The 26,010-nt window shown below is 47.0% G+C and overlaps 1 protein-coding gene across 1 annotated transcript; it reads right to left on the bottom strand.

Annotated features, from left to right (window-relative positions):
* Positions 1-3,433: 3,433 nt before the first annotated feature.
* MEX3C (mex-3 RNA binding family member C) lies at positions 3,434-20,203 on the bottom strand. Its single transcript, XM_061450464.1, has 2 exons — positions 19,425-20,203; positions 3,434-5,687 (listed from the first exon to the last, which is right to left on the bottom strand). Exons 1-2 carry the CDS (start codon positions 20,092-20,094, stop codon positions 4,462-4,464), a joined length of 1,896 nt encoding a protein of 631 aa, XP_061306448.1. The 5' UTR covers positions 20,095-20,203; the 3' UTR covers positions 3,434-4,461.
* Between the last annotated feature and the right edge of the window lie 5,807 nt (positions 20,204-26,010).

Genomic DNA, 26,010 nt, shown 5'->3' with positions numbered 1-26,010 from the left:
GACCCTAGTTCTGTTGTTGGAAGGAGCCTGCTTCGCTCTGTCTGGTTCTCGTGCTGGCTCACGATGCAGTGTGCTCAGATACTCCAGCAGTGTCAGGACAGATCTGTTCTTGCTTCCTGTTGAAGCATCCTTCCTTCCCCATTTCTTAGCAAGGGGCACCTGCGGGAGGGAGCAGCTCCCTCCAGGATGGGGAGGTTTTGTCTGGAACCAATTTATGGTTGTTCTGTAGGGGAAATGATAACAGCCGCTCCCGCTGGCAGCGCACAGAGATGCGCTGACATGTGTTACTGCCTGGCCAAAGATCTTAGATACCTGAGGCTGCTTTGCTTTGGGAGGATGCATCTCCCTGGCTCAGCATCGGCTGTAAACACAGTCCTGGAGTACATGGGAGTGATGGAGCTTGTGGTCCTCAAAGCCACTTCCCTGGCGCTCATGGCCCCAAATCTGTTCATTCTCTTCAAGGGGACAGAAAGGAGATTACTCCCTTTTAATGAGAACAAAGTCTTTCAATGATGCCTTGGGAAGAGATCAAAGCGTATTTAAATTCACTTCACTTGGAGAAGTTTTACTGTTGCAGGAAGAGGCCTCAGACATAAAACCCCTGACAGCGAGGAGCTAAACCCTCGTCTCTTCCAGACGAACACCAGCATCCTCAGCCCCAGCCCCTCCAATGTGCGTTATTTACAGCGCCGGTTGTACTCCCGGTTACCTCGGCCTTGCACGAGACGGGCACGGGCTCGGAACGCGCCGCTTCCCATCCATCTGCTGTCATGAACGGTATTTTTCCATGCTCGGGAGCGCTTGTGATGGGTGACTCACCCCACCAGGAATCTCGTCCACGGAAGGGGAAGCACCCGGCACCGGCACGGGCCGCTGCCCCGCTGCCAGCAGGCGGGCCAGGGCGGCCGAGCGAGGCCAACGCTGTTATTCCTATAGGAAGTTCAAAGGAAGCTTTAAATGCACTTTTCCTTCCATGCTCGGCAGCTCCGCGCTGCTCCCGTGGCTGGGCTGCAGCGGGAGGGCTCCTGAGAGGCTGGGTTGGCATCAGCCACAAGCCCCACAGGACCATCGCTGTCAGGGTCCCATCGCTGCTCTGCTGCAGCAGCATCTGCCTGCTCTGATAGCCTGGTCCCCGCGTTGGGAAACCTCTGGCTCCTCGTTGGGATCAAGGGTGGGAATAGGGATGTGAAAGCTCTCCACTCCCCGGGGATGTTTGCTGTCGGTGCTGTGGCTGTTGCTCAGTAGCTGTGGTGTGACCCTCGGGGTGGAAGTGCTGCGGGCTGGCCCTGAGCTCAGCACCTCCTGTTGGATCCTGAAAACCAGCCATGGTCCAAGCGCTCCTGCTCTGCTGCCCACGGGGCTCACACTGGGGCAGCAGGTACAGCACAGGGACTGGCAACAGGATGCTGTGTGTTAAAACCAGTAAATAAATAAACCCCCTTTTGTGCTTCGTGCTGTTCCTTCACTTGTGCGAGCACCGGGGCTGCTGCACTGGGGCAGGGAGCTGCGTCCAGAGATCCTCTCCATCCTTGGAACCAGAGGTCCCTTCTCCATGTCCTGTAAGGACACTTAACATCGGCTGTAGCGCCGACAGGTAGAAGGGTGATGCTTCCCTTGGGATGAGGCTGCCCATGCATCGGGACTCCGGGGAGAAGCTGGGTTTTGGGTTGGAATGGGGAGTTTGGGAAGGAGCTCACCTATGGGTGAGTGATCTCCTGTGTCAGGCCAGAAAGGAGCTCTCTGCCCATGGGCAGCTCCTGATCCCTGCCCTGCAGGTACAAACAAGCTGGAAAGGGGCAGCTCTGCGAGAGCTGGGCTGGGTCAGCCTGGACAAGAGAAGGCTCCTCAAGGGGAGACCTGAGAGCAGCTCCAGTGCCTGAAGGGGCTGCAGGAAAGCTGGAGAGGGGCTTGGGACAAGGGATGTAGGGACAGGCCAAGGGGAATGGCTTGAACCTGCCCGAGGGGAGACTGAGATGAGCTCTTAGGCAGAAGCTCTTCCCTGTGAGGGTGCTGAGGCGCTGGCACAGGGTGCCCAGAGAAGCTGTGGCTGCCCCATCCCTGGCAGTGTTCAAGGCCAGGTTGGACACAGGGGCTTGGAGCAAGCTGCTCTAGAGGAAGGGGTCCCTGACCATGGCAGGGGTTGGAGCTGGATGAGCTTTAAGGTCGCTTCAACCCAAACCAGGCTCAGATTCTGTGATTTCTGCTGCTGGTCGATGCTCGCACACACGAGCACAAGGAGTTTACCTTGCACTAACTTCAAATGCAGGGTCCTCACCATGGCACCCAGCAGCAGCTGCACCTTCTGGAAGACACCAGTTGCTTTGTAAAGGCAGAAGTTAACAGGCAGCAGGACCACTGGCACGTGAAGTCACTCAGCCACAAAGCCAGGTCTGCAGTGTATTAACCACTGGGAAACCCCCATGGTGTTTGGGTGAGGGACATCACCCATCCCTATCCCCATTCCCAGCCTCCATGGGCTGCTCCAGGTGACAACCATAGGGAGCAAAACATTCAAGTTAATGGAAACGAGTCTTTATTAAGTAACTTTTAATATCAGAAAAATAAAACTCTTATAATTCTCTTTACAGCAAATATATAATATCAGTGCTTTGGCCATCATAAGTTAAAGGCCCTTTATCATAAAATATATGGTTTTTAAACTTTACTCAAATTGAATAACCCCTATGACCTCCCTACATATACATAACAAAAAGTGTAGTAAAATTAGCAAATACTAAACTATATTGATAGTTTTTCATTCTTAAGTTTGTGGTTTATAGAAATAGTACACCCAGCTAACATCTGTTGACTCCTTGGCTTATTAGTTGCGGTGTACAATGCGGTATAATACAAAATACATGCCCCGTGAACGCTTGTTTGCATCTACAAGACTGCAGCTAAAGATTAGGATTCAATACTGACATGTAACTATCCTATAAGCAATCATAGCATTGAAGTTATGCAGTACATAACGTGCCATCAAGGCAACTCTTATACTGAAAATCATGAAATAAAAACCATTATCTGTAAACTCTTCATACGAAATGTAACTCTTCAAGTGGAAATAAAAAATAAATTTTTCTGTATATTTATTAGTTCAGTACACATATAATTTCATTTTCTTAAGCTGAGAAAAAAGCTTTTTCGTGGGAAAATAATGCTTCGGGAAAAAAAAAGTTAGAAAAAAATCCACCAGAACTCCACTTTGTGTCTTTTATTTGTTTGCTTATTTTTGGTTTTGTTTTGTAAAATTGTGTTTATTGTTTTAAATATGCCAGCACAGATTTGGGAACCTACTGAGGATGAAGCAGCAACAAACATCCACAGGTTGAAATGTAAGAAGCGCATTGAAAACTCTTTATTAGAGTTCTGTTTTCTTTTTTTTAGGGTTTTGTTTTCTTTTTTTAGGGTTTTGGTTTTTTTTTTAAGGTTATTTCTTAAATGATGGGAAAGAGAGTTTTGAAATGAAGTAAACTGATTGCAGGGCCACTGTTACAGCTGCTGTCATGAGCAATACACAGGCACGTGCGCAACTCCCCGTTTCTCCTTTACCTTATATAAATAATATATTTTTAGTATGTGCAAGACAAGTGTGGATTGAACACAGAAAAATGCTTCACATTTTCAACTATACACTCGCTACAAATGTAATTTAAGGACAGCTTGATTGGACTAATGAACGGAATGTCAGCATCCCCACTAGAAGTTGAACTATGGGAATCCCTCTCTGAAAAGGGATGGAGCCAGCCGGACTTTTCTACATTGCATTAAGAAAAGCAGTCGGTAGGAATTCATAAATCTAGATGCTCCTGATCCTCTGAACATACTGCCCTCAACGTCAGGCAAAATGGAGGTGTGTCGAGCAGCTTCTCTCAACTCCTTCACTGCAATTCATTATCTGAACCTGCCACTACATCACCCAAACCAAACCATGCTTTAACTGCAATGCTGAAGAATCAGGCCTAAGTTATGCACGAAGCAAAGAGTAAGATGTGTGTATTTCCCCAAACCTGTTTTTCACAACTGGCAGTGTAAAGAAGGCAGCATTGGAAGTGTTGATATATTGATAATGCCACAAACTCTCCACGGCAGACGAGCACTTCTGAGTTCAGGCGATGAGGTTCACTGCTGCCAGCACACACAAGTCAAATGTTTAACAATGATCCTTTAGAAAGCTCATACGTGTCTTTTCAGTTGTACACCCGGTGAACACTTCCCCTTGCTGTGCCATATCACCACAACAACTCGCTCTACCCTCTATGTGCCATCTGCTTACAGTGAATCAGACAGAGACCACCTGTGTTTAGTGTTACCGTAGCAGCCTTTTGAGAAAGCAGAAATTCATTAACAACTTCAGCCTAATCCCAAGAAAACTCAATATTCAGAATTCATTACGAAGTTTATCAGCGGGTGCCATTACACCCATGCCTTTAACAGTCCATATATAATATCCATATGTGTTTACGAGTGAATTTGGATTGCCTGAGTAACAGCTGTCTGGCAAACAGGACACGATGGCATTTCCTTCTCACAGATTTTGTTGGCACACTCCATGCAGAAGAGATTGTGGCCACAGGGGACCAGGGCCGCAATGACTTCGCTCTCAAAGCAGATCACGCAGTCGTGCTTCTGTCTCGACTCTGGGGGAGAGCTGGACGCGGAGCCACCATTGGAAGAGGAATAGCTGTTGGTACCATTGGAGAAAGCAGGTATGTATACGGGAAGGCCAGCTTGGTGGATGACGGTAGGTGGGTCGCTCGTCGCTCTCCTCACCAGCGAGTGATCCAGACTTTCTGGAAATGTGGGTGACAAGTGAGGAGTAGATGGCTGGCTGGCTTGGCGCCGAGGCTTGGCATTGCTTGCAGCATCAGTACCAAAGCCAGAGAGAGGGTTTACCGGTTCAAAAGGAGTCCAGATGGTTTGGCAAGGCGTTGGTAAGGAGTCATACGCGGCAGAGTCGGCCGCAAGATCTTCCGTGCCAACTGAAGGCAGTGCTTCTCCAAACCAGAAGTTACCTGTGCTGAAGGGACTTGTTGGGCTGAAGTCAGCCAATCTATTGCTTCCAAAATAGGAATCTGTGGAGCCACTTCCCAAGGAGCTGGAGCTGTCATTTCTGTAATTAGAGATCATTCTGGTGCGGCTATGAGGGGCAGGGTTAGAGGGGATCCACGCTGAGCTGAGGGTGCCTCCTTCGAAGCTCACATCCGTACCATTGTAGTGGAAGTCGTTCTCCTCGCTCAGCTCGATGTAGTTCCCGGTGCGCATCGCTATGTGCATCTCTATCTCCTCACGTGCACGGTCCACGTTTTCAGGCATCCCCGTGACTTCAAAGACAGGCTCCTTGTCTCTGCTGGGAGTGACTATGTAGGTATGGGTCTGCTGCTGAATTCTTTTGATTGTAGCTCCTTTTGGACCAACCACCAGCCCAACTACGCGGTAAGGCACCCTGACTTGGACAGTTGTCTGACCTGGCAGGCTGGGGGTACATGGCAAACCTGCCAGGACAGGACCGTTCTTGTTGCGTGATGCTCTGATCATGGAGAAGTGTTCAGCAGCTGAGAGAATTTCCCTTTTGGCCATGGCTACGTCCTCTTTTCGTCCAGTGACAACAAAGATGGGTTCTTCTCCACGAACAGGGGTCTTAATGTAAGTATTTGTCTTGGCCCTTAGTGCTTTTATTTTGCAACCTGTTTAAAGGGAACACATGCAATTTTAGCAAGACAGCTAAGTTTAGAAAGCCACAAGAAAGTCCGCTATTTTAAGCCGTTTGGGAGTTCCAAAGAAACCATAGGGTGAAACCAAAAGCAGCTGTTTTTATCTCTGCAATCCACAGCAGAGAAAGCAGTAACAACTTCCATCCATTATTTCCAAGCAGAACTCTGGTACTTACAGCCGCAGACTATTTTAGCAATGTTTCTTGGGCTGTTTTAGCCCATCACCTCCTCAACAGCTATTAAATGGTAAATAAACATGGACGGCTTTTCCCTGACAGCCACATTCATGATTACCCCATAATGGTGGGTTATCTCCATTGATTGGGTATCCTTCAGCTATTTCGGACATCCTGCAAAAGCAGTAAAGGCTCTCACACAGATGCACGTATGTCTGATATACACCAGCCTTTCACCGACAAGTGTGACCTAAATGCAAATTAAACCTTTACAAGGGAGAGAAGAGTCTGTGATACAACCTGCAGAGGATATAGATAAAATTGATCTACTGAGAACTCTTCATCTGCTTCCTGTTACCAATAAGTGTTATTTAAACATTACTCTTCCCTGTGGGGTGAAGGAGCCACTCCCTGAGCTGTCAAGTAGGAGCTCAAGCAGGTTGCATGCAAATAAAGCTTACTGTGCAGTATTATGTGCCTACATGGAATTTCTCTCATTAACTGGGTAAATACAATCCAAAAGAGAAACAAGAAGTTAATGGAACATTTGTCTTTGATTTCTGGGGACTGAATTATAAAGTTTGCTAGAACACAGTGGCAGCAGGCTCCCTTTCTCAAGATGCTTAAGGCGTTTTGGCATGGTGCCTACAGAAGCACCTCTTACCCATCACAGGACCAGAAAAACCTGCAGTGCGAAACTGAGAGACATAAGCAGGCCCACGACATGCAATACAGTCTATGGCATTCAGTCTTAACTGAATTTAGCCTGTATTAAAACAAATTCAAAAGCATGTCATGCTAAATGTCATTTTATAGCAAACCTCATCTTGAAACAACTACAAGCAACGTTTGCAGATCAAGTGTTTTAAGCATCATTTCACTTGCAGAGTGAAATTCGTTCCCATTTTATTCATTTACTTTAAGTATCTCATAACTGTCTGGGTACATGAAACAGTCTCTCGAAACAGTGTTTTTTTGCACCCAAGGTACCACTAGTGATAACAATTTTATAGTTAAAAAGCCACTCAAACATGCACTTTATTCAGGACTATCTACTAATAAAAAAACAGCAAATATGCAGATGCTGGCTGGAACAGAGGGAAGGAAGACCTGCTTCTCACAGGGCCCCTCCACACAGCAAGGACAAAGGCTGAACACAACAGCCCTTTGTTTCCAGGACACAGCTGGAGAGGAAGTTCATTATCTTCAACAGCTTGTAGGGAGGCCCTACCTCCACCAGAAAGTGCAGGGAGGAGCAGGGGAGTGCTCCTGCAAGGGAAGGAGTGAGGCACAGGCAGATCTGCACAATGGAGGGATGCAGACCCGAGAGCTGAACACGTAGTCCAGCAAGAGGCACAAGTACTTGCAGGAGAAAACAAACCCATAAACCTCAACCTCCCACTACGGCCCACTGGAAAGGCACCAGCACCCCAATAGATAAAATAAAGGAAAACACAGGCATGAGATGCCTTCTGGAAGCTGCAAAATACACATCATTTGAAGCCGTGTCATTTCCAAGCTCGTAACAGACAACAGCACCTTGCTCTGGCATTCTGCCTTTACTACCTCCATCTCTTTGTTTGCATTTCTCCCTGTAGGTAAATCTGTTTCCCACCCTTTCACAGTTACTTAGAAAATGTGTTGGGTTCAAGTCTTAAACCCACAAGGGTCCCTAAAATGGTGCTGCTGAGGTTTTCACTCCAATCAAGCCCTCTTTACTGGAACACCAAAAGCCGAAGTCAGCCTCCTGGTGTGCTTCAATTATTCTCCAATTTACACAGATAACTTTAATCTACTCCATTCCACCCAAGTACATGCTCTTACTTCCTAAAAGATTAGAGGCAGCATTTAAAGAATACTTAGCACAAGACATACACATAATAAATATCAATGTGGCTATATATATACACCACACTTCAGAGCCTACTTACTTCTAGATTCCAAAGTGCCTTACCAATTCTTACAGTTTACATTTTAGATGAGATTTTCCTGATGTTTTAGAAACTCAAATTGAGTCAGAAGTCTGCACCATCAGCTCCATTCCCCAATTCAGCTGCTAACTCACAGAGATTGCTTTGCCAGAGCTGCATTTCCAAACCACTCCCGTGAGAAGGAAAGCCTTACTGACTTTCTTCCTCAGGCTGCAGAAGGGCACAGACCAAGATGGGCACCCTTTTCTTTCAGGGTGTGAGCCACATACCTAGAAAGCAGATACTGAATACTGACTCAGCTCCCTGCAGCAACAGAACAAGACTTTTAAACAGTGCAAAGATGGCTCCAATGGAACACTGACCATTAACACCAACTCTCAAACTCTATCTGAAACTTAGAAGGAACTGAAGATAGTCACCACATATGAAACCCAACATTTCTGCATGAGTCAGTAATACCTGCTGGGTTTGGTCAGCAAGGAGTGCTGGAAAACCCCACAACAGACAGTCATGTCAGAGCACAAGGTCAGCTGCCCATCAGAGCACTCCAGCAGCACGATCTTTCTATTTGCCTTTACTCAGCCACTCTGGTTGCCCATCCTCCCCCATTACTCACTACCGAGATGATGACATGAAGCATGGCTGATCCCATCCCCAGTCCGACAGCTCCCAGCACCTAGAGGCGCTGAGGCCACAACATGAACTATGGCTATGAACTCATGTGGCTGAAGGATGAATCAAGAAGTTTCCCAGTCTCCTGAGCTTACGCAGAGAAAAAAAAAAAGGAAGACAAAGGGAAAAAAAAAAAAAACCAACATGGCCCCAGTTATTGTAGCCAGGATGTTTAAGTAGAGAGATAAAAAAGCCTGAAGAGAAGACTGGAAATTCAATTTAATCAAATCTTTCAAAGCAATTTTAGCTTTGGTATGTTAATGGAAGTCTATTCAATACAAGTTACTGTACTTGATTCAGCAGCGTAAGCATTCCTAGGCAGCACATTCATCCATAAGTACACATTGACATAGCTAAAGCAAAATCCTTTAGTTTTGCTTGCATTTAGGCAAAGATTCAGTACTGGCCTGCCCAGGCACCTGTGGAGGAGCTGAGCTGTACGGAGCCCTGCAGGCAGTGTTCATCCTGTGCCGGCTGATTTGTACCATTCTTCTCAAGTCTCCTCCCCATTTTTCCTGTAAGAGGATTATTCGACCGAACATTTTAAACACACTCGAACATCATACTCCCCAAGAGACTTAAAGGTAGCTCTGAATGAACTGTTTACCTCATACACTGCCCATTTTAAATGATGAAACACTTCCTTATTAAAGAAAATGTGATAGGAAGACAGATTATTTCCTCTCTCCCCACTGAAAGTGAGAGTTAAGCACAGCAGCCACAGCACAAGCAGTCCTCACCTGCCACACAGCAATGGCCAGCTCAGCCTTCGCTCCAACTTTCACCTTTCATCGCCACAGACAGGATGAAATACATCAAACCTGGTCTCAGGCCACTTACTCCACGACAGAAACTCCCCAAGGGAGCCAGCAGAGCCCGGTGACTGCAGCGGGAGTGCTCTGCACCACACCAGCAGCCTGCTGCTCTGAGCCAAGATCCACCCGAAATTCAGTCCATGAACGACTCCTCTGTCATTCAAAGCAGCAGCCCAGGAGGAACGGAACCTTCTTCTCCAGCGATTTCTTTCTTCTGTTAAATTCACCTCAACGCCACACACCGGGAATGGGACATGGACTGATTTATAGATGAGGAACCCTTCATCGTGTGGTCTCTTTCAAAGAACTACACCAGGGGAGGAGAGTCCTTCATGCTTCTCAGTACCAACACTAGCAATATGCAGCCTGTCAAAGCAGAGGCACCCACCTCATACCCACATTCCTCCTGCAACTCTTGCCAAGCGCTGTGAAACTGGGGTTCAGGTATGCACAGGAACCCAAACACTTTTAACCTTCATGTCTGTTTAACCTTGCCTCCCCAGTTACATAGGGCTTTGGAAACAAAAACCTGGGAAAAAAAAAAAAAGCTTATCTAGATAGATGCCTGGAAGTCAGTGGGTAAAAATTCAGTAAGCAGTCCCTACGAACCACAACCTAATACCAGTTTGTTCTCCTTCCTTCCTCCTGATGAGTCCTTTGTTAAAACTGAGAACCTCCTTCAAGACACCAAATCTGGTGGGAAGACACAGTATTGCCTGGGCTGTAAAAGCAGCAAGCAGGGTGAAGCTGCATTAGCACCAACTGACCTCTCATGGAGAAGGCAGGGCTGATGAGCAGTCCCAACCAAACCTGGCATCCTCCAACACAGCCCAGAGCAACCATGGGCAAAGCAGAGATGTGACAGATTGGCCTCTGCAGCTTGTCAGTACTAAAGAGGAAGATGTAGTTCACAGGAATATATTTTTCAGTTGCTTTGCTGTTATCTGATGAAAGACAATGGAGTATTACAGCCTCGACTAAATAGTCTTTAGCACACTGACCACTGATTTTGTAATAGGCTGATATCAAGTAAGGAAGCAGCAATAGAGTAATTAGTGACATCAACCTGGAACCATGAACTGCTAGTGGAGTTGTGGCTAATTCCTTGCCTAGAAAGCAAGGGCAGGGTCTGGGAAGTCCCTGCAGACATGAAGGGAATGGCACAGGATCACCGGTCATGACAAGGAAAGAGGAGACTGCTCAAGGATTTGTTTTCTATGAACCTGCAGCTGTTGTATATGGACACAGTCTGTTAAGCTGGCACAGCCTCTTTCCTTGGTAGGTTGCCACAAGCTTTTAATTGGGAAGTGGAACTCCTGCAGCGAAGGTAACGAAGGATTTGCAGAGACTGAAACGCTGGATGTACCTTAAGGCTGCTGGGTCTGCAGAGCTTAACACTGCCCACCTGATAGAAAACAAAGAAAAATTAATCTACTTCATTAAGAATGACTGCTCTACGTAGTTTTTAGTGTTGCTCATTCCCATTGGTGGTACAAGCTGCATTCTTTTGCTTCCTCTCGGTTGTGACATGGCTAAAAATACCTATGCAGTTTGTGACTATACAGTAGAAAACTGATATATATGCCCAATTTATCAAGCACAGATAGAGCTGCACTGGGACAGAAAAATTAAATCCTCTTCTAAATTGTTTAATGGTTAAACGACCTTAGGTAGGCTGGCAGCACAATTAAGACCAGAGTATTTATGACACTTCACTGGGTTATTAAAAGTATATGTTGTCTGGTCAGTTGATAGACTGACTCTGGCTACTATCAGCCTTCACCTAAGATCAATTAATTCCTCTCACACCTCGTTTAAAAGTAAAATTTCAACCCCTTTTATTTTTTTGTCAACTGGCTGTTGAATATAGTTAGTAAATGCAAGGAAGATGAAGTAACTTCTCCGCACTTACAAACGATGCTGCTCCACACAAACCCCTAGATCTATGTACTCAGGAAGTTATTATCCCCTCTGTGGCATTCTGATTTTAGGAATGAAGGCTGTAAATTTAAAATTATTTTGAAACAATTTTAAGAGGCAGCCTAAACTTGGACAGTATTTATCAGACAGAATTTTTTGAAAGCAAGTTTTCATTCATTTTGTATATTTTTCTCCATAGTTGAAGGTAAGCTGAGAGACACCTCATCACAGAGCACAGCATCCGTCCTGAAGACAGCACTAGACCAATCACCAACAGCTTAGCTTTCCATTAGTATTCTGCAGTAAAGACAACAGTCTGATCACTATTTGGGTTAATTAGCTGGTAAGATTAAGGCTGCAGTGTGACCACTCAATGTAATGCCAACAAACATGAATAAACCAAGAGACAAGCACAGCTGGGACTCACTCAAGCTCATGGGGCAGGCCTGGAAACAGAAAATGACAGTCCCTGAAGGAAAAGGGAGCAGGGTAACTGCTTAAATGGGGGCACAGATACTGGCAGATTTTAAGGAATAGCCATTTTGTTCATCACCTAACAGTCCAAAGCAGTCTCCTCCCTGATGGTGCCCAAGGTGCAGTTCCTTGGAGATGGCCACCTGAAATGCACAAGAAGAATCTGAAGATTAATTCCCCATGGCAAAGGCTTTTCCTACAGGCTACTCAAGCACCAGTACATGCCTCTGCCCTTCAACAGGTGGTATTTTTAGATGAAGCTTTCTGTTTATCACAGTAGGGATGTTTCTTAATGAGGACCCACAAAGCAGAGCTTCTCCTCAAATTTAGGATCTAAAATGCGATACTGGTACCATGACAACCTGAAATTTGGGAACAAAATTATCTGCTCCGAAGCATGGCTGCATTAATGGTTTCAGACAATGACTGTACCTCAGAAGTGCTATACACTGGTAATAACCATCTTTCACATCTAACTATAATGATACTACAATAAGCAATGCTGCAAGTAGGTACATTAGCTCCTAGGGTAGGAGAGAAAGGAAAACTCAACTGACAGCCACTCTGATAAAGTTATTCCAGAAAAGGAAAGATGACATATAGGTCTTTTAAGAAAAATAAGAATTTGAGCATTTTATACTTCTAGCAAAGACACGTTCCGTGCATCCTGACCCCACCATTAACTTACCACTGCAATCAAAGGCTTTTAGTTACGCTGCAGTTACCAAACCCCTGTGCCTGCCTGTGGAACATTTCAATACTACTCACACTATATATAGTGACCAAGACTGCTTCCATTACAATTCCATCATGCTCACCCATTTTTGAGCAGCAACTGACCACTTACCACTTTGTACTTTTTACATGCAGGAATGCTAAGATGATGTATGACTTTCCTGCTTGTCATCATCCAGCTGAAACTGCAGAAGGGTTTTAAGACAAGATGCTTTCCAGACAAGCACTTCCATCTTGAGTGCACCAGGTGCTGCAGCTGTGCAGGCTCAGGCCTGTCTACGTACCAGGAGGGAAGATGACCTGGAGATCTCAAGTACTTTCATCAAGAGCCAACTAATCACAGTCAACCACTTCATCGTGCCAGACCTCAGGGAACAGTACTCTGTCTGGCCCCATTGCTGCCAAGAGGAGCTAACAGGATGGGAAAAGAGGGCAGCTTTAAGAATCTCTGATGATGCTGAGAAAGCTTCCCAAGAAAAGGCTGTTTACAAGCTCTTGGGACATTTCCCTCTTCTGGAAAACAAAAGCCCTAGCTCAGTAACCATGTACAAACTCATTACTCCTTAGGCATGTTATCAATTTATCAACTGACTTGTACATCAGTCCAGTACAGAATGAAGGAGCGAGCCTGCACACTGTTTGCTTTGTATGTCAGGCTGGGACAATCTACCAAATAAGTAATCTCAGAGGCAGAGGAATACTCCAATCCCCAAGACAGACAGCAACTCGGTAAACAAGTTACATGCAACAAAAGAACCAGAGGGCAACTTATATTATTAATTACAGTACCAAGACTAAAGCAGCAGCTGCTGAGAAAAATTAGAAGGATACAGTGTAGACAAGCAATAGGTATGAGAGGGAGTACTTTCAACAAACAAAATAGCTACAGGACAAGAGCTGTTTCCATCAAGAACACTGATCTAGTGAACGGAACAGACTGGTGTGAGCAACAGTGCTGGGAAAGCTGACCTGCAGATGGAGAGTATTAAAAGGGACCACAATTCAAGATGGCATGATGGCAAATAAAAGGAAGACTGCAAAAACCCTATGCAAATCTTCACCTACACCAAATCCACGATTCAAAGATGCTGCTAGACCTGTGTTTTAATACACAAAATTCCACCATATATTGTCAAATATAAAATGAACTAGAAGGTAAAAAGTTGCGAGAAGCACTGTGTCTTTGATCAAAGAAGCAGCAGAGAACTTGGTACAGACTGCAGTACGACTGACTCACACCAGTGAGGGAAACAGAGATCTCAGATGCTGGTGAAACCTCATGAACCTAAAGGAATACCTGAAAGAGAGAGAAAAGGAAGACATTCTTAAAGGGTAACTGAACTTGGAAACAAATGCTTGATTTAGAGCTTTTTAACCTTTTCTTTTGATTAAACAGAAACGTTCTAGAGCTCAGCAGCCTGTCAGGGTTTTTCTTGTCACAGCAAGTACCCCTGTTAAATTTTTTCGCTTCTGATAGGGAACTGGCCCTGTGTGATGGACATATTGCATCACAAACAAGTTTAAGCTTTGAGATATCCAACACTTTGTTTAGAACAAAGTTTCTGTTCCAGAAATTCAGACCACAGCATACTACAAGAGAGGGCTACAGGGGCTACTGCAAGGAAACACACATCATCTGCCAACTTTACTAACAGCTGAAAAAAAGTGTTCATCACTGGTTTTTCATGCCACAGACAGGTTAATCTAGTGTAGTTCGGAAACACATTAGCCAGGATTTCTTTTGTATGTATGAGTTATAAACTTAAAAAGCCATGTTATTTTAGAACATAGAAATTTTGAGGGGGAAAAAAATAAGGGGGGGAGGGGGAGCAGAGAATTAAAATTTAGCATTTTACCTCGTAAGTTTCTATTAATTTCAGCTTCATCCAAAAAGAAAATCTACTTATGCAGGTATTCACTTCTGGTACTCATACGTTAAAATATACAGAATTACTGGCAGACTACAGAAAGACAAAAATCACCTGAGTGTGAACTGAGTTTGGTGTGCTTCCCACCCAGAAACCCAAACAGTAGCAGCATTTGTAACTGAGGATTTATGATCCCAGCTGGAGAACCTGCACCCTTCTGACACACCCTGCAACTGGTGTTGGGTCTTTGCATAAAGCAAATCACAAACAGTGGAACCAAAATGTTTGTTAAACAGCACCAGAGCAATAAATCACTGAAACTTCAGCAGGGAACTGAGGCCACTGTATGTTCATATGTTTTAAGTTCCTAGATTTACAAGCTCTAAAAATTATGCTTATCAGAAAAACAGCTTTTATACTGGATTTCAACAAACAGCTCAAGTTTTCTTTCAGTCTTTAGAGCAAACCATTTCATATAATATCTAATAACCTGCTTGCTGTAGAGGATGCAAAAAGAAATCTGAAGTATAACTGACTTTCAGCTTTCACTTAAAATAAGTTAGCTGAGGTCTCTGCTGTCTGTGGCAATAAGCTGGCACTGAGACATACAATGACTTCAGTCATGTAAATTAAACTCATTCCTGAGAGTGGAAATCTTTAAGCATCCAGGTAAAAACAAGCCAACAGGCAATTCAGACTAGTTAGCTGTGTTTATGCTGACTACTTACAGGTGAGCAATTAATAACCAGTCAAGGCTACATAAATATTGTCAGTAACTCAGTAACACTGTTATCACAACATAGAGACATAAATCCAGACACACTGCTCTCTATGAAAAGGTGTAATTATCCTACCATAGGGCATCCAGGTACCGGACTCTGCTAACACAAGTATTTCCTCCAGGACTGTTTTAGCACCACTTCCACTCCCCCAGGAGTGGTAGGTATTGTTCTTATTCAGCTGTTCAGCTGTGCTAGTTATCAGCTACCAACTTATCAGAAGTATTTTGTTTCAAAGTACAGGACTGTTTTAAGCAAAGTAACATTTTGCTCAAGTATGCATTCAAAAGCAAAGAGCAAAAAGGGGCCCAAGATCATTAAATACGCATAAAATTGTTATTTCAGTGGCAAGGCTGTCTCATGCAAAGCAGATTTGTCATTATCGATTTAATCAGTGAAATGGGATGATATCATTCCTCCTCCTCTTACTCATCTGGGGTTTGGAGACTGCCCGGCTCGTTTCAGTTTCTGCAGCCATCATCTGAACTATACTTACTGAAAAAAGAAAAGCATCAAGCTCAAGAGTTAAGTAGCTCAACTCGAGTGATGTCTTGAGGAAAAAAAGCACTACTGTCAGCTTTATAGGAGAGATAAACACTTGGAAAAATCACATTACTTGGATAGTCACAAGAGTGGAATGCAATAGGCAAATATCCCAGCAATCATCTGAAGACAAAACAGGGATGCAGCATCTCCCTACAGCACAGACTTCTGTCCCTACTTGCATTGTTCAGGTTTTCTGTTCATGCCTTCAGACACCACCCCTCTTTTTGCATTATTCAAAAGAGCTTTTAGTGTTTAAACATGCTTTTCTTATTAAAGAAAGTGGATGGGGAAGGGGACACTAAAGACCCCAGTTAAACTTATCAAATCCTTCTCAGGGCCCACCAGGATTGACAATTACCATGCCCAACTTCACATATAGAGATGTACATAGAGGATGCTTGCAGGTGATCCACAGCAGACTTTTGCAAGTCCTTCACATGATCTAGAGGTTAAAACAAAACCTCCCAAGTTAGATCCCTAGAAGTTGGTTGTTTTTTTTAAGTCTAGATTCATGCTTATATAATTTTGGGTATACGCCCTATGCCAGCTTTTCTCAGGCAAACAAGGTCACCTCCTTGGCAATGCAGCTTTCTTGCACCACTTCTCAAGAGCACTTTCTCAAACTTTATTTTCTAAAAACCAAAGCAACTTTGTGCATGCAGGACTTTTAGCTGCTGACAGCAAAGGAACTCACTTTTCTCATCAGCACGATGACTGGACAACTTAACGAGGGCTGGATTCAACAGCAAGTGCAAATTCATACAGGAAGCCTGTACAATGCCATGAATGGAATCTAGTTTTCCTGGCTCCAAATCACATGCCTTTACAAGAATAAAAGGATACAAACACCTTTTCCTTTGCTGTTCACCTTTGAGATTCTTCCACTTCATGTGAAGAATTGTATTACACTATCCCAACCAGTGTCTGTCAGCTGCATTTTTGGGGAATAAGAAAAGGTTGAGAACATTTAAGATTAAAAAAAAAAAATAAACAAAAAAGAAACCCAAAACCAATCACCATCCCTCCAGGTTTAAGAAATACTACGGGACTTTTCATTTTAAAGAAGGAACACCTACTATTCACTAAAAGAAAATCTTACTTAAGCCTTCTCTGTGATATAAATGCTTCCAGCAGCATTGAAACACTGTCACAGTAACCCAGCAGCTTCACAAGAAAGCCATCACCTACTAGGTACATTTCAGGCACTCTGCACCTCCTGTAGCTGCAACATCTCACATCTGTGCACAGCTTACAGCAAAGATCTGGCAAGGGCAGCTACCCATGTGTGGACCAGCTATTCAGTGACCCAGAGCAGGGCTGCAGTCACTGCCTGACGTGCTGTATTTATGCCTGAAACTTGCACATAATTGGAAAAAGGCTATATGTGAGCACCATGAGGTTTTTGCTTGCTTACAGCTCTCCTACGAATGAGGTGCTCCTTTGGTCTGATACAGAGTGCCTGTAAGTTCTCATACCCCATGCAAAAAATCAGATTTAGGTAAAGAATACTGTGGAATTCTGGTTATCATTATTCTTTCAGTTAGGGTGACTTACAGTACACATGCTTTCAGGCACAGCAGCGAGGCCTCCTGTGAAACCTAGACCAAGCTTAGCACTTCTGGTATTTCAGAGCTGATGTTTTTGGGGGCTGCAGACATTTCAAGTTCTTTTTATACCTCACAAAGACAGCAAAAGAGCAAATATAAAGTTAAATCTTAGTGAAAACTCGTCAGAATTAACATCCCAATCACACTGCCCTCACATAATTGGATATTAAAAGTATCACAGTGCAGAGGAGTCTGGCATAAAACTTAAGCTGAATTCACTCAAGATAATGCAACCAGCTGTGTGCTAGAAAGAACATGCAGCATCTTCCGTTTTCAGAGAGAACAGAAGGATGGGTGAAGGATGCAGCTCAGACCAGACTTGCTTGGGGCAGACCAAGCTGCACTACAGTTGACCACACACTGCTGGGCTAGAGCACATACACATGCAAAGCAGGTGGGTAAGGGCCTTTAGCCCGAGTCGTGAGACAGCACAGCTCTGGGCCATAGAAGGACCTGCAAGGACCAGTATTTCTAAGAAATTTGACAAAAACTTAGTGGAACTAATACAGCTTACGTAAGTTGGTCTCTTAAGCATAGGTCTCCCCAAATGAGAGCTCTGAAGGACCTCCTTGCGCAAAGCTTTCATGGAAGTATATTTGGTAGCAGTTTTTTTAGCTCTCCCTCCACTCCTGCTCCTTCCTCCTTTGTAGCCCTAATTCTCTTTATGATAGAATCCCTCCCCACCGAGGCTAAATATTTTATCACAAGCCAAACACTGTAAGATCTGATAAGAAATAAAAGCAGAAGCAGCAAATGAACTCTCCAGGAACAGTGATCCCATTTTTAAACAAATTCCATTATCTTGTTTTTAAGTAACTCAAAGCACTGAAAAAATGTACTACAGAGAACAATCCTGATCAAGGGGAGAAAAACACAGCTGCCTAATCTGTCCTTGAAGCCCAATAGCTTGTATTTCTCTTCTAGAGAACTGTAGCAATAACCATTTTCAGTTCTGTTTTCCATCTCCCCCCTCCCTGCCTGCCATCCCCAGTGACACATGAGGAAGTCTTAAGACATTCAAACACAAGTTATTGGAAAAGACGTTTTCTGCTTGAAACAGAACAGACTTGGCTGCATCAGAGGAAGCTACCTGCTAATTTCTGCAGCACACCCTTCGGTTCTCTGACAAACCCAGCAAAAAAAAAAAACAAACCCACCTTTGACTGCTAAAAGTCTAAAATACATGTAGGAAGAGAAAACAAATGTCAGTGCTCAGTGGGCATTTCTTTAGTACCACATGGTTCAGACCGATTTTACCATTTCTTCCACACTCAAGGGAGAAAAAGAAACAAAAGCCACATTGATGCAGAGAGACCAGACAGCATAACAGTTCGTTATCAGAGCCTATCAGCAAACGAGACACACCACCCCCAAACCAATAAAGAGTAGCACAGAAAGGGAAGAGGAAGACAGCAGCAACTCCACTGTCTGTGCTCCCACACCTACACTTGACGCTGCTCAGCGCTTCCCCTGGTATATAAAGTGCTTTTAGAATCAGGTTTACGGCCAGAAAGCTGGCATGAAACGTCATCTTTCTAACTCCTCGGAGCACCGCTCCCAGGAGACCACATGAAAGGGCAGCAGCGATATGACCTTATCCTAACAGCGTAATAGAGACCCGCGGAGTGTAGCAACAGCGATCAACAGGAAGCCGCAAACCGGGCAGAAAGGCAAAGGCTTTCACACAGAAGGGCTGCACGTGGTTCCTTTCTCCACCTCGCTCGCTCCGGAGGTCCCACTGTCTCGGCGAGCGTCATGGAGCGCTACAGGAACAGTATCAGCCCATACTCTGCGCTGCAAGGCAAGGAAGTTAGAAGTCCTTCACCCTAAAAGCCTTTGTAAAACACAGGTACAAAGTTCCTATGGTGAAACTGAAGACCACAAGCCCAGTGTCACCGAAGACCAACGCTTCTTGCCAACACCTCCCTATGCAAAGCCAGGCTACACGCTGAATTTTACAGCTCAAGTTAACAACAACCGAAGGGCTGAGCTAGCCCAGGGCTTGCTCTCACCCCCCGGCTGCTCATGCAGCGCCGGCCCCATGTGCTCCGCGGGGCAGCCGGGGCTTCGGGGAGAGGGAACCGGCCCCCGGGAGACACGAACCCACTGCCGGGGAGAGGGGCTCCTCCAGCCAACCACGAACGGGCCCTCCCGGGGGTGTGTGGGGAGAGGCCCGGCCGCACTCACCCTGTCTCCCCACGATCTCGGCCACATGCTCCGAGCTGGGCACGGGCACACACTCGGTGGTGTTGACGCTCTTTCGGCGGAGCAGCGCCGCCTGCTCGCTGCTGAGGCCCGTGGCCCCCCCGCCGCTGCCCAGGCCGCCGCCGTAGGCGCGGGACAGCATCGCCGCCATCATGCCCTGAGGATCGTCCGCCCCGCGGAACGCTCCCGCCGCCGGCGGCTCCCGCACATCGAAGGAAGGCGACAGCAGGACGGAGCCCAGCGGCGGCAGCAGCGACAGCGGCTGGGAGGGCGAGAGCACCAGCACGGCGGCCGTGTCCTGGTCCTCCTCCTCCGCGTCCTCTCCCGCCAGCAGCTCCTCCTCGTCCAGCTCCAGGTCCAGGTCCAGGTCCGCCTCGTCCCCGGCCGCCGCCGCCGCCGCCTCCTCCTCCTCCTCTGCCCCTCCAGGCCCCGGCTCCAGGGGGGGATCGGACGGCGGAGCCAGGCCCGCCTGCCGCAGCCGGGCTTGCCTCTGGGACGCCCCTGCCCCTCCTTGGCCGAGGAGGCTGAGGCCGGCGAAGCTCTGCTGGAGCACCAGCAGCGGCTGCGGCGACGCCGGGCGGGGAGGAAGAAGCGGCGGCAGCTCGGCGGGCTCGGCGGCGGGGGAGGCCGCGGCGGTGCTGCCGCTCGGCATGGCGGAGAGGCACTGCGGGCCGGGCCGGACTCAGCGGCGTGGGGCCACCATGCCACAGCCACCACGGAGCGCGGCCTGGGCACCGGGGCCGGCTCCTCACCTCCTCACCGCGCCTTTTGTCTCATGGCGCTGCCCCCGGCGGCGGCCGCGGGCGGCGGCGGCGGCAGCGGGGGGCGGGGGGGGGGGGCGTGCATGCGAGGAAGAGGCGGCCCCGCCCCGCCCCGCGCTCGCCGCCGCGCCATTGGCCAGCGGAGCCGGTTTCTGGGCGGGGCCTGCGCGGGGCAGGGGAGGGCGCGCGCGGTCGGTGGCCGCTACCGGCGCTCGGTGCCTGAGGGAGCGGGAGGGGGGGGGCCGGGGTCAGGGAGCGGGTTGTGCTGAAGGGAGCTTAGAGCTCATCCAGCCCCAACCCCTGCCACGGGCACGGACACCTTCCATAGAGCAGCTTGCTCCAAGCCTCTGTGTCCAACCTGGCCTTGAACACTGCCAGGGATGGGGCAGCCGCAGCTTCTCTGGGCACCCTGTGCCAGTGCCTCAGCACCCTCACAGGGAAGAGCTTCTGCCTTAGATCTAACCTGAACTTCCCCTGTTCCAGTTTGAACCCATCACCCCTTGTCCCACCACTACAGGCCCTTGTCCCAAGCCCCTCTCCAGCTTTCCTGCAGCCCCTTCAGGCACTGGAGCTGCTCTCAGGTCTCCCCTTCAGGAGCCTTCTCTTCTCCAGGCTGCCCCAGCCCAGCTCTCTCAGCCTGGCTCCAGAGCAGAGCTGCTCCAGCCCTCGCAGCATCTCCATGGCCTCCTCTGGCCTCACTCCAACAGCTCCACGTCCCTCTTGTGCTGCTGCCCCAGAGCTGGATCAGGACTGCAGGGGGGGTCTCCCCAGAGCACAGCAGAGGGGCAGGATCCCCTCCCTGAGCTGCTGCTCACGCTCTGGGGGTGCAGCCCAGCACACGGGGTGTTTCTGGGCTCAAGCGCTCACTGAAGCCGGGTCATGGGGAGCTTCTCCTCACCCAACACCCCAAGTCCTTCTCCTCAGGGCTGCTCTGAATTTCTTCTCTGCCCAACCTGTAGCTGTTCCTGGGATTGCCCTGATGCCATGTGGGGCAGTGTCGAACGCTTTGCACAAGTCCACATAGGTGTTGTCAGCTCTGCTAGGTTAAAGCCATTCCCCTTGTCTGGTCCCTACAGGCCCTTGTCCAAAGCCTCTCTCCAGGTTTCCTGGAGCCCCTTTAGGCAGTGGAGCTGCTCTAAGGTCTCCTCAGACATATACAGGAGACACACAAACATCAGAAGGAACTGGGGTTGCGTTGCTGTTCCCTGAAAACATTATGCTGAGAAAAGGTTCCAGGGAGAAGTCCAAGTCTAAGTTAGAGATGCCAGCATTGCTCCCAGTGCTGCAAAGGGAGAAGTCGGGGTTAGGAGTGTGGTCTGGCAGAGGTGAAAAGCTCTGTAGCATCATGTAGCTGTGGGCTGGCAGACAACCATGAGAGGCTGGAGGGGCAGTTCTTTAGCTGGGGTAGAAGGGCAGAGGTCTGTCATGGAAGGATCAGTCTGCACCAAGGAAGGGGATATTTCCAAGTGATGAGCATGATTTACCGTGGGTCCAGGAGAAGCAGGATGTGTCTGGCAAGTGTGGCAAAGCCCGTAGGGGGCCAGGGCAGAAGATTTTGGGAAGAAACAAGTCTGAACCAGAGGAAAAGCTCTCCAGACAGGAGCAGTTGGACTCGGTGCATGTTGTTCTCAGCAGCCAGATGTCCACGTCAGTGCAATCACTGGGGGTGTTAATTGGCATGAGGATGGATGCCGCTCACAGTGAGACCGGAGTCCAGATTGCCTTGCTGTGACTGCTCTGCCAGTGGGAGCTGATGCTTGTCCTCAGGGTCCTTCTTCCAGGTAAAAGGCGAGCAGAGCTCCTGAACCTTCCTGGAGATGCTGTCTAAGTTGCAGTGCTCAGGAACAGCACCCACACTGATGTCCAGAAAAGCAGGGCTCTTTGTTTCCCCTTTTCAAATAGCAGATAGATAATGAGCACACTCGACCCCGTAGCTGCTTGTAGAAGATGCTTGTAAAAACGAGTGTTAGATAATTGCCTGTTGCAGCCCATAGTCAAGACAAAAAGTGTTCTCGGAAATAGTTTTTGAGTAATAGGGGCTGAAAACATGATTCCTACCTCGGGTTAGAGATAACAGCTGAAAACCCTGGATGCAGTAAGAGAGGGTAAGAGAGGCCCTTACTCCCCCTGCTCACATTTACTTCATTAGCCTGTACAAATACTCAGTGAAGACATTCCTGATTAGACTTCAGGTTGAGTTTCAAAAGCATCACTAATAAACAAAGCTCTTGATTATTTTGAAAACCTCTAGTAACCTTTTCTCTCATATAACTTTGTTTCCAAGTGTAAATTACAGGAGTTATAAATGCATCTTCATGAAATTGCCTATGATGGACTTATGTAATTGGCTATGTATTGGTTAATTATGATGATAAGGGGTTCTTGTGTCCCAGAAGGTGAAATTAGGGAAGAGAGGGCACAGGGAGATTGCTGCAGGGATGAATCCTCCCCAGGCTCATGCAATCTTTTATGTTCTTTCTGCCTTCCCCCCCCGCCCCCCCCCCCCCTTTCTCCGTAATATCAGATGTAAAGAAAAGCTGAGTTGGACCTTTATACTGTGTGGAACATGTTGTGCAATGCCAGCACTTACGCTTTTCTTCATAAATCCCACTCAAATTCAAATTCTTCCCTCTTCTATTTCATTATAGGTTAAATTTGGTGTTCTGTGGCATTCATCTTTAAATCTAAAGTCAGGCTCTACGGGAACTCTCCCACTTGTACTTAGGCATATGTATTTACAGGCATAGGACAGTGGGTTTTTGGGGTGCACCCAGCCTTGGTTGACCTGCTCTCCCAGGGTGACTTTGTGTCTGGAACCTGGAGTTCCTCTTCTGTGCCATGTAAAATCCTCCATTTCTGGGGTTTTCTGCTCTAGGTGATTTCAGATTTAATAAAAAATGAAGCAGAGAGGTAATGGGAATGGTGAAATAGATATCTTTTTCTTGCATTTCTCTGGGTGAGAAGGCAGAGACTTCAGGTACATGTGAACAGAACTTGGCAGTTCAGTTTGCCTTGAGCTGCAGATCTTGGAGCATCAAAGGGATGCCTTTTCCTCCAGTCCCGTGCATTAACATGCCGATAATAAGGACACCTGCAGGGACCTTTTCTGGGGGGTTCTGGGTTTTTTGTATTTTCAAACACTCCCTGAAGGAGCCTGGGAGGTGTCCAACAGTGCAGGGGGACAAGAGGGGCAAGACAGGACAATTTCCTTATGAGGCTGGAAGGAAGAGAAACCAGAGGCACCCCCTACATGGTGGGTTTTTTTCCATGATATGCCTGACAGTGCTGATTTCTGCCTTGTCTAGACACGTTTCAGTGCACAGCAGCTACCTTTGGCCTCTTCCTGCAGACTTTCTTCCCATGGGAAGGGTAGCGCTGCAGGCAGGGTGCAGGGCAAAAGATGCATTTGTAGGTCTTGCTCTGAAATAACATCACCAGGCAGCTGGGGTGATCACCCAAGTGGAGGAGACGGAGAGTGTTTCTGGGTGCCCTGGTTTGGTGGAAGCCAGAGGAACCTGTTCAGCTGCTTCCCCTGCTTGCTTCTCTCCACATCATCCTTCTGATCCATCAGCGTGTCCCCTCCACAGCAGGAGACTCTTCTTTTGTGTTGGAAAAAGGGCAACTGGGCCATGAGTGTACATTATAGGTAGTATTTCTTTGTGTCTCTAAAGATGTGTTCTTAAGTAAACAGCAGACCGCAGATAAGCTCTTTTAAAACCCTGTGACGCTGATAAATAAATGAAAATTTGTTTTGACTGCATTTGCAAAAACATTGAGAAGAGGATTAAATATGACACTGAAGGAGAGCAGTAGAATTGATGACCTGAAATGAAGAATAGTGGATCTTTGTGAGATATTTATACACAAGTTACTAGGTTACAGCTACAGCAACTGGGTGAAGTTCTGCGATTAAATTCGATGGCCTGAAAGATCCTTTTTTCCAACAAACTCTGTCAAAGTTCCCATGATTTCTTCTGGTTCTATCCATCATTGTTGGTTGGGAAACAAGTGAGAGCACATGAAGAACAAGTAAAGACTACTGCTAGGCTGATCATTGGCTGTGTAGCAGTGGATGTTCTCCAGATCATTTCCTTGCTCTCCTTCTCTCATCTGCCCTCTGCCCATCATGCGTTTTGGCCAGAATTTTGCCCTAGTGTTGCCTTGAGCTTCTTGGACTGGCTGAAGGCTTTGGGCCTGCTGTATTTCCAGTTCTCTGGAAATATCTCTGGATATCGTGGTGACTTACAGGCGGTCTTTTTCTCATGGTGTTTCCAGGTTCAACACCAGACGCTAGAGCTGGGCTGTCAGGCTGCTGTACAATGTCTTGCTTTCCATTTATTAAATAGTAATTTTCTTTCTGTCCATCCTAAGTCATCAGATAAAAGCGGAATCATTTTTTGGGGCCAGTTTTTTCAAACATCAAACTAATTCCCATCCAGAAGACTTTACTTAAAAAAAAATAATCTCTTGGATCTAACTTTGCTAGTGACAGCCAGTCAGGATGTTGTTTTCCCAAAGACAAAGGATAACATCGGTAACATCTGCCCAGATGTTGTTTATCTCCTTACAAAGGTATGTTATTTACCCTGCTGTTTTCAGCATTAACCTTGTACCTTCCTCCCCAAAACCAGTGCTCCCTAAAATGAGGACTCCTTGCCATGAGAGGTTACTCCTGAAGAAAAAGGGGTTTCTTCTCCAATTTCTGTGGAGCATCAAAACTCATCCTTTATGTGTATGTGTAGCTGAACTTCGCTTTTTGACTGGATTTATTTACTTCGTTACCTCCTCCCTTGGCATGCTGTCTCTGGCTGCTCTTCACAAACTGTTCCCCGCTCTCTTCTCCCAAATTCTCAGTGCTTTTTTTTCAGATTTATCCATTTTTTCCCTTTCCTCTAGTCCAGTGGACATTTACTCTGTAGCACCTCAGCAAGCATGTAGGGCTAGTGTCAGAGGGAAGACAGGTGAAAAAGCCTTGGTCCCATCTGATGCCAAGGACAAGATCCCACTAGCAGGAGGAGGAGATGGCCAGAGGCTACAAGCATTTCTGTGGCATAGGGAAAGCAGGGGAAGGTAACAGCTTGGGGCTGTCAGGTGTGCTTCAAGCAACACCGATCACATCCTCATCAAAGCCTTGGAAGGACTACAAAGCTGGTGTCACCTCATTCTTCTCCTGCCATTGTTGTGTGGAGATTGAGGATGAAAACACAACTCCTTCTTGGTGTGACTGTTGCACCCAGCAGCCATAGATGTATGGGAGTTGCTAGTGGGTTATCCCATAGGAGCCTCCCCTGCACATACAGAGTAGTGATGGAAGGTGAGGGAGCCCCAGTTATTCCTCTGTGGAGCTCCTGTCCAGAATATCATGTCTTTTGGATGGTGGGGAGGTCTCACTGCCTATGGGATAATGGGGAAAGAGCATTTTAGGATTGCACAAGACTAATTAGAAGAGGAAACAGATGAAATAGAAGAGTACCCCAGCATGGGACAGCAAGTACCGAGGCAGCCTTGCTGGTGTATATATATGTACACCTGTACTGTGTATATGTATTTCCCACTAATGAGCCTTTATCCTGTTCAGGCAGAGATGGGAAGAAGGAGGGGAAGAAGAAGCCATAGGAGGATGAAGCTGTTGGTCCTGTTTTCTGTTTCCATGAGTGTTTCTGTCCATATGGATACACAGGATGGTGGTGAGGCTCTGGGGGCAAGGTAATGCATGTGATGCTCTGAGCATCAGCTGTCTTCAGGACATCCCAAAAGAGGGGTGCAGAGGAGCCAGGAAGTAATTTGGAGATAGTGTTGGAGGAAAC

This window comes from Pezoporus flaviventris, unplaced genomic scaffold (assembly GCF_033815535.1).
Source record: "Pezoporus flaviventris isolate CSIRO_AGI_PZ_B2104156 unplaced genomic scaffold, CSIRO_AGI_Pfla_v1 ptg000010l, whole genome shotgun sequence".
Lineage (NCBI taxonomy): Eukaryota > Metazoa > Chordata > Aves > Psittaciformes > Psittacidae > Pezoporus > Pezoporus flaviventris.
The sequence above is the reverse complement of the archived record's forward strand: the minus strand, read 5'-3'. Positions and strand labels throughout refer to the sequence as shown.